At 40.9% G+C, this 9,231-nt stretch overlaps 2 protein-coding genes across 2 annotated transcripts; one reads left to right on the top strand and one right to left on the bottom strand.

Moving 5' to 3' along the window:
* The first annotated feature begins 285 nt into the window (after positions 1 to 285).
* LOC116030182 ((S)-ureidoglycine aminohydrolase) lies at positions 286 to 3,936 on the top strand. Its single transcript, XM_031272345.1, has 13 exons — positions 286 to 483; positions 636 to 764; positions 1,443 to 1,530; positions 1,614 to 1,690; positions 1,834 to 1,873; positions 1,997 to 2,063; positions 2,295 to 2,380; positions 2,580 to 2,661; positions 2,853 to 2,909; positions 3,071 to 3,109; positions 3,308 to 3,378; positions 3,552 to 3,605; positions 3,695 to 3,936. Exons 1-13 carry the CDS (start codon positions 372 to 374, stop codon positions 3,765 to 3,767), a joined length of 975 nt encoding a protein of 324 aa, XP_031128205.1. The 5' UTR covers positions 286 to 371; the 3' UTR covers positions 3,768 to 3,936.
* Positions 3,937 to 5,292: 1,356 nt separating this feature from the next.
* On the bottom strand, positions 5,293 to 7,238 carry LOC116030306. The gene has a single exon (XM_031272525.1). The coding sequence runs from the start codon at positions 6,837 to 6,839 to the stop codon at positions 5,553 to 5,555; it is 1,287 nt and encodes a 428-aa protein (XP_031128385.1). The 5' UTR covers positions 6,840 to 7,238; the 3' UTR covers positions 5,293 to 5,552.
* Between the last annotated feature and the right edge of the window lie 1,993 nt (positions 7,239 to 9,231).

Genomic DNA, 9,231 nt, shown 5'->3' with positions numbered 1-9,231 from the left:
TTTGTGTGCAAATTCAAGAAATATGGGTTAAATTGAATTTTTTTCTAAAATTGAAAATTATAATTGTTACAAAATACAAACATTTGATATTAATTTATTTACTTTTAAAAATATTAATAATTATTATACATAGTTGGATTTTTTTTTTAGTACTAATACATAGTTGAATATAATTTTTACAAAATATAAAAATTTAAAATTTTTAATCAAAATTTAAATATTTAAATATAATTGTCACAAAATAAAACATATGAGTTATAAAATAGAGCTGAGCCCTAGGAGGAATCTCAGACGATTCCAAGATTCACTCTGGCAGCTGACTCATCTCCCACCTCAGAAATGCTAACCACAACACAACAGGGCAACCTCAAATGAGCCCTGGGAAACACACTTGCAAACCAAACATCCCCACTATCAGCAACTCAAACAACCTCTCAAAGATGCAATCTTTTCATCTCTTTCTTCTTCTCTCAATCACCCTCGGTAAATTTCTCTCCAATCGCAAATTTCACTGTTTTTTTCTCTCTATAATAACAACATAATAATAATAGTAATAATAGCATTTACTTTGTTAATTTAGCACCATTTTGAGTACAGATTCTTATGCTTATCTCGATCTTGATGAGTTCTTTCAGGTTCTGTTAAGATTGGAGTTGCCCAAGAAGGGTTTTGCTCTGCACCATCAATCTTGAATGCTGATTCCAACTCTAGACCACTGTATTGGAAAGTCACTAACCCTACACTGTCTCCCCCTCACCTCCAAGGTCTGTGTCCCATTTGATTGCAAAGTTAAGGAAAAGTTGTCTAATTCCCTGAATAAGAATTTTATATTTAAGCCTGTACGGGTAGCTTAGTTGGTTTCTGGTAATAGATGATGGTAATAGATTATGGGCAAGTACGTAAACTCGAGCCTGGACTGTCAGTGTAGTAGTGGATTTCTTGTGGTCACCAGGTTCTCTCATCTAATAGGCTGCTCCGTCACTCCACAAATCTTGTTGGGCCGGGATGTGAGCCCAAGGCAAGGGATTTCGCCTTTTGTTGGCAAGTAAGCAGGATTGAGCTCGGGCTGCCGCAGTGTGAGAGTCACGCCAAATGTAGTACGCTTTATGTAGGCACCCGACATTTGTCCTTCCGGTGACTTAGTCACCCTGATTTACCTCCTCCACAAATCCTGTCAGGCCAGGATGTGGGGCCCGGGGGAGGGATTTTAGTTTTTGTCGGCAAGAATTTAATATTTAAAATTTTTTAATTAAATATTATGTGAGGAAGAAATTATTTGGATTTTCTGAAATTCTATATTCTGAAAGTGCTGTTATGTTCTTGCCCACATACATATACTTTGTTTGGTTTTTGGTGTGATTTTAAGAAGGGTATAGTTGTTTAAGGATGTTTGAAGATGGGACATATTGCTGAAAATTAAATGTGGTTATGTTTATTTGCAGACTTGCCAGGTTTTACTAGGAGTGTTTATAAGAGGGACCATGCATTAATTACTCCTGAAAGTCATGTGTTCAGCCCTTTACCTGATTGGTATGCTTAATCAAACATTTTTGAGTATTCCGTCGATTCTTCAAAAGATTCTGATTGATTGGCTATGTGAAATAATCCCACAGGACAAACACCCTCGGGGCGTTTCTAATCACACCCGAAATGGGATCGCATTTTGTTATGTACTTGGCAAAGATGCAAGGTTTGAGTTTTTCACTAGTTTCTCGTAATTGCTTGTCAAATTTTCGGTTGATGAGCGTTTGAGCTGTGGTCCATTCCATTGAATGTTCAACTTGCAAAAAATGTTTTCTGTAACCCCTTCTCCCTGCTTTTCTCCGTTTCCAGAAAATTCAATATCAGGGCTTCCTCCAAGTGGTGTCGAAAGGTGCAATGGCTATTATTATACTCAATTTTACAACTTCTGTCTCAGTAAAAGATCTATTTCCAATTACATAGTGCTACTGTTGAGACGTTATGAATAATATATTTATTTTACCTCGCTTGTCAGGCTCATATTTGTGGTTGCGGGCGAGGTAGTTATGACTAATGTGTCTGGCAGTAGCCACAAACTGAAGGTAACTATTTTTCTGATACCGAGCCATTACTTTTCTGAGCTTTATATATACAATTAAAACAGTTATCGGGTTTCTATGAAATATCCTTGATAATACTTCTTTATATTCTCATTGGAAAATATATATTTTTTAGTATTTGAACAAAAAGTCAAACCTTTTTGGCCTAGGTCCCTCTCATTCTCTCAACAGGTATCTTTGGAGCTTTTAATGTCTTTTATCTGTTATATGCAGGTGGACTCTTATGCCTATTTACCTCCGAATCTGGAACACGCTGTGAAATCTGATGCATCTGCAACCCTCGTTGTATTCGAGAGAAGGTATGCTTTTATTTTTACCGAGCATTTTAGAATGCTGATTGAGTATCTCTGCCGTTTCTTTCCACTTCTGCGGTGATACTTCAAGCACTATAAACTTTTTCGTATTGGTTTATAATGCATTTGCCTTTAGTTCATTTGTATAAAATGTACTGGTGCCCCATTTTACTGCATAAGGACTCGAATCTTGTTTTTCGTTTAGATATTCCAAAATAGAAAATTACGTAAGCCACCAGATTGTTGGTTCAACAGACAGGCAGCCCCTCCTTGAAACCCCTGGCGAGGTAAATTTCTATCTTCTGCTTTATTATATTGCTTTTTTTTTTTGTGTGTGCGTGTGTGTGTGTGTACTTGCCGGAATGTTTGTCTGTCTTTGGCTAACCTGAAAACTGATTGAAAAAAATGATTCTAGTCATCGAGTTAAGTTTTGTTTTTATCAGAGCAATTATTCATTGTTTTTTTCAATCCTTTTCAGGTCTTTGAACTGAGGAAGCTTCTTCCGACATCTTTAGATTATGATTTCAATATTCATGTGAGTATCAAATAAATTTGCAGAATCATTCAGGTTATTCCAAAATGTGGCGAGTTCTCTCCCAAAGGGGTGGAGCGGGGGGGGGTTGGGACAAGGCCTTGTTTATCGTTTATTAATTTCCGATCCTTTAATCACTTTACCTTCCATTCTTTTGCTGCAAGATCATGGATTTTCAACCGGGAGAATTCCTGAATGTAAAGGTAAGCTTTTCTTGCGGTGTTGAAGCTGTTGGCTCTTCCACTGCATTTGACCATTATGTTAATACGGCTTTTTTCTTTTTTCTTTTTCGTTTTTTAGATTTTCTGTCATAACTAATATACAAGCGTTTACCGCCTCAGCCTCAAATTTCTAATTTATTACTCCGTATAACATTTCACATGCTTTTGGCTGGTTGGCAGGAGGTCCATTACAACCAGCACGGTTTGTTGCTTTTGGAGGGGCAGGGTATATATCGATTAGGCGATAGCTGGTAAGCACACAAATATCTCGATTCTGTAGTTGATGAGATACACACTTTAAAGCAGCGTTTCAATCTTTTATTCAACGCCTGTCAGCACTTTCTATTACTTTTAATACTTTTAGACCCGTTGAAAGAAGTTGTGAATTCTTGTCGTGATATTAGTCATTGTACTTGGCTGACAGGTACCCTGTTGAGGCGGGGGATGCTATTTGGATGGCACCATTCGTGCCCCAGTGGTAAGTTGCGGTATATATATAGGACATTATCGATATCTCGAGTCTGCAAAAGTTTTGTATGAAGTGTGACTTGCTTGCTCGCTTTTCAGGTATGCTGCTCTGGGTAAAACTCGCAGTCGCTACTTGCTGTATAAAGACGTAAATAGGAATCCGATTCTTTAGAAACAAGCAGTGAGATATGCCGCTCTCTATTTCCATATGATTTCAAGAGTAATATCTGTGGGATACTCTGAGCAACCTGTAGTTTTTCAATCCTCTTTTTCATGATATCAATCTGATATGTTGCATTCTGACATTATTGAGCAAATACAATCCTTTTTGTTCATTTGGATGTTTGAGTTTTTGGGAATGGCTCTATCTTACTTAGCATTAGCTATATAATTCATACAAGTTTAAAGCAATTCAAGAATCGATGGGATAATGGATCCCGACTAAGATATTGCTTTAGTTTGGTCCAAAGGCATCACAATTTAGTCTCGGACATGATCATCCAATCTATATCTATATCTAGATAGTGGGGTTGGGGGAACTGAGGTTTGAACCTTGTGAACCGGATACCTACCAATAACAGCTCAATCAGGATACCTATTAATTACAGTCTAATCGTATCTAGATGACTAGATAGTGAAGTTTGGGGATGTGAGAGAGAGAGATCGCACCTTGTGAACCGGATACCTATCAATGGCAGTCTAATCGTTTGGTAGTCCAGTTGTATCTAGATGACTAGATAGTGGAGTTTGGGGGGTCTGAGGGAGGGAGGTCACACCTTGTGAACCGGATACCTACCAATGGCAGTCCAATTGTATTTAGATAGTGGAGTTTGGGTGGTATGGGGGAGAGGGGTTGCACCTTGTGAACCAGATACCTATCAATGGCACTCCAATCGTATCTAGATAGTGGAGTTTGTGAGGGGTATGGGGATTGGCAGTCCAATTGTATCTAGATGACTAGATAGTAGAGTTTGGGGGTGTGAGGGAGGGGGGTCGCACCTTGTGAACCGGATACCTACTAGTGGCAGTCCAATCGTATCTAGATAGTGGAGTTTGGGGGTATGGGGGAGGGGGTTGCACCTTTTGAACCGGATACCTACTAGTGGCAGTCCAATCGTATCTAGATAGTGGAGTTTGGGGGTATGGGGGAGGGGGTCGCACCTTGTGAACCAGTTGCCAATCGTATCTAGATAGTGGAGTTTGGGGGTATGAGGGAGGGGGTCGCACCTTGTGAACCGGATACCTACCAATGGTAATTCAATCGTATTTAGATAGTGGAATTCAGGGGTGTGGGAAGGGGAGTTGCGTCTTGTGAACCAAATATTGGTACCAAATATCTACCAATAGCAATACAATCGTATTTAGATAGTGGAGTTTGGGGGTATGGAGGAGGGGAGTCGTGCCTTGTGAACCGGATATCTACCAATGGCAATCCAATCGTATTTAGATAGTAGAGTTTGGGGATGTGGGGGAGGGGGTCGCACCTTGTGAACCGGATACCTACCAATCCGGTCTAGATAGTGAGTGGAGTTGGAGGGTGCAGGGGAGGGAGGTCTGCACCTCGCCACCCGGATACCTATCAATGGCAGTCCAATCGTAGCATTAGAGCCGTTACAAGAACATTATTATATCCTCATTATTTCTCTTACAAGTTAATATCAAGAACCATCAAGTCTCATGATCTGATTCAAATTCAATGAAATCTCAGAAAATGTTGGTGAACTCAATATTATTATGCTCAGAAGCTGTACACAGTGAGCTTCCTTCAAGGCAAACCTTATGCTGCTATGTTACATATGACTGTTATGGCTACAGAAGCTCTACATATACCTCTCAATGATAATATAAGTTACTAAAACTAGTAGCAGATTCAGCATTTTCACTAACCTGGTGATATATAGCATCATAAACATCAAATTCAAACTCATATCAATGGAGAAATCTCGTAAATCCTCGACTATGATTCCTGCTCGTGCTCGCCTGTCTTCTTCGCCTTTTTGCTGTTCTTGAGCTCACTCAACACCTTCATGAAACAATCCACCATCTGCTTCTGAGATTCGAGTATCATCTGGCTCTGCTTCATTTCCCGCTCCATCCTCATTTGCTCGATCTCCTTCGCCATCTCCATTTTCATCTTCTCGATCTTCATGAACCCTTCTCCCAAGAACCTGATCGAGGCAGCGATTTGATCAACGCTATCCACTGAATTCCTCTCCCGTTTACACCCTACACCGCTGCTGCCATCGCTCATCTTCTTCCCTACTCTAGGCAAACTAGACGACAGAAACCTATTCGAAGAAACGCCCATATCGTGATTGGAATCCTCCATAGCTCCTCCACCATTGTTTCCCCTGACATGAACTGATGAGTTTCTATCAGCCAACACCCTCATTATATACTCTTCACTCGGGTTGATTCCATTGTACTCACTGAGATTCGAGTTCATCCCCCTGTCAAGCTTCCCCATTTCCTTGTTCACAACATCAAAGCCATTCTTTAGCTCACCATTGAAACTGCTTCTCTTTGGTTTGAATCCAATAGGGATTGGAATTCCATCAATTCTGGTTTTTATTCCAAAAGGAGTTTCCAAATGCAGAACATCAACTTGCTCTTTCTTGCTGGCTGCAACATCCAAATACGAGAGGTAGCCATTTGGGACTCGAGCCCCAAAATTCTTTGGTGTGATCTCTTGATCAAAGCCAAAATTAGGGTTCGAATCTTCAATGGATTTTGTGAGTTTTGTGGGATTGAGCTTTAATTTCAGAATGTTCTGATCAATCAAGGTTTTTAAACCAAAGGCATTACCCGAAATTGTTTGTTTATCGGGCTCTTGACTGGATCTAGCGGCGGAAACCACGGTGCCGTTCTCCATGGCATCCATGTTCTCGAAGAAGAACCAATTGGAGAAGAAGCGGCCGGCGGGATAGGACAGCGATCGCTGTTTCTCGGCGCGGTAACGCTGCCGGAGCTTCTCCATCTTGTGGCGGCACTGCGCGGAGGTCTTCGCCGGCGACGCGTCGGGGCAGCGGCTCACCACCGTCTCCGCCACCGAGTCCCAGTCCGCCGTGCGGAGATATCCGCGGCGGAGCGCGTACCACCTCTCGCGGTAGGCCTCGATCAGGGCCAACGTCTCCTCTTGCGTCCAACACGGCGCCGGAAATTTCCTACCTGGCTTCTCCTCCACCACCACCGCCGTCAAGTCCTCCATGCCTGCTTCCGGCGCGGCCTCGGTCGTCGACGACATCACTCTCTCTCTCTCTCTCTCTCTCTCCAAAAATCAAGTGATTACGTGAGCGGCGCACGTTAGCAACCTCGGCTTAGGCGTGACTGTCTTCTTCTGTTAAAATAAGTGTCCCTGCGGTGGCGCTAACTCCGACAGCGGCGGCGTTAATGAATCACGGACAACTGACATAGCGGCCAATCCAATCCTCGCCGGAGTTGCGCGCACGTTAGGCGAGTGGGGGGATGGGGGGCGTAGGATAGCGATAATTGGGGGAAATGGATCTAGGAAAGGGGAGAAAGAGAGAGTGGGTTGTTATATTGATGGGCAAGGAGGAGCAGCCACAAAAGAAGGTTTTGGGTGGGTGGAAGGTGGTGGTGGTGGGCCGTTGAAGCACACGCTAGTAAAGTGGATGCAAAGCACTGTTGGTGTAGATGAGATGTAGAGTGGTTGAGTAATGCCCCATACACAATATCCACTTTTATAAATGTTATTGTTACAATTTTTAACAGATAGTCAGATACTATAGATAGGTTAGAGTGTATTCAAAATAAATAAATGCTATTGTTACGGTGTTACCTACTTTATAGTATTTGTTTTGTTTTATATAGTAAATAAATGAGTAATGAATATATGATCCGATATGTAATATACACTAACTTTTTGAGGGGTGGTTGGGTGGATGGAGACAGAGTTGAGGACTATCAAAGTTTACATTAGTAGAGCGGTGACGAACAGGGTTGGTAAAGATGAAATGGCGAGTTGTTTTGTATAATGATAAGAATATCTACATACAATATTGTCACGTTTAGTGTATACTTCGATGTATTATATACATTAGCTTTTGAGAAATTAGGTGGATGGAGAGTGATAGTGTAAATTGGACCGGGGGTCATGACTACGCTACGAATATGCATATAGTGAGCAAGTAAAAAGACGTTTAGTCAGTCAGTTGGTCAGATCATCAGCCGGTAGGTTGGAAGACAACTAAGTGGACTGAGGCTTCGTAGTATTACGAGTAGAAGACAATTACAAGTGACTTTGGTTACAATGTAGTGTATATCACAAATGTTGTGGTGTTGTAATGAGATGAATATGACAAGTGAGCGGAAGAGCCTCCTATTTATACTAAGTAAGTCAGCTATGCATTTAATACTCCAGATGCAAGTGGCTTGACGTGATGCGTTCTCGTTGGTCTGCTCAATCGGTCGCTCTACAACTACACGTAGACTGATTGCTTAGGTGACAGAGTCATCATTCCCGCGCGCTATCAGCCGTCTTCCTTGCAGGTACAAGTGGATCTCCTTTACTTGTAGCATAAGCTAGGCTTTTCAACTTGCAAAGTGGGTTTTGTAGCATACCAATTGGGTAGCCCTGGTGAATTGAACTAGTGGCGCTCTGTTGGGCAACCTCACGGGTAATCTTGGAGTGTCTTTACCCATCACTAGGTTTTTCAATATGAGTGGTGCAACTAGGTGGCACTCTGTTGGGTTCCTATTGACCGAGTGGCTCTTCGTTGAATCCTACTAACCAAGTGGCACTCCGCTGAGATCCTATAGACCGGGGTGGCACTCTACTGGGATCCTACTGATCGAGTGATATTTTGCTGGGATCCTACTTATCGAGTGACACTTTGTTGGTATATGACCGAGTGTTACTCTGTTGGGATCATACGGACCGGGTGGCACTCTACTAGGCGATCTTATAGTCAGTCTAAGTGCGTATTTACCCATCAGAGAGGAAAGTGTTTGGCGGTTGGTGGTTGAAGTGCACACTAATAAAGTGAATATACAAGTAAAGTTATCCCAACGAAAAGGCCGAATAAATTGGATTGGGAAATAATACTACTCCTGTACCCCCTAATATAAGACATGATCCTAAAAAAACTAAAAGAAAATCATGTATTCGTCCAGGTAAATCCATTTTTTATCAATTCTAAAAAAAAAATATAAATCGAAGAATTTCATGATTTTATTGACCTGACCAGGAAAAAGAAGTTATTCATATGTCATTCTTTATTCATCCAAAGAAAAACCCTGTTTATTCTTATCTCATTTATTCTTTTTGAAATCATTATTTTGACTAGTTACTAGAACAATAATCTAAACATAGAAATCAATTTTCTAGCCAAACGAAGTTACGAGTCTCACTAACCAATCAATAGGTTGAATTGACCAAGCAAAAGAATATCATTTTTTTAGACCCAAACTGAGCTTAGTAATTGGTAATTTTGTTTAATCAATAGTTTATTCATTTTTAATTTGAAGTAAATTCGAAATTTTTCGAATTGTTATCTATAATAATAATAATAATTATTATTATCATTATCTACAAATTTTTATCTATTTATTAACCCACCCACCATTTACCTTACCTTCGCCCACCCACCATCTACCTATCCTACCATCAACCCTGT

Source organism: Ipomoea triloba, chromosome 9 (genome assembly GCF_003576645.1).
Source record: "Ipomoea triloba cultivar NCNSP0323 chromosome 9, ASM357664v1".
NCBI classification, from domain to species: domain Eukaryota; kingdom Viridiplantae; phylum Streptophyta; class Magnoliopsida; order Solanales; family Convolvulaceae; genus Ipomoea; species Ipomoea triloba.
The sequence above is the reverse complement of the archived record's forward strand: the minus strand, read 5'-3'. Positions and strand labels throughout refer to the sequence as shown.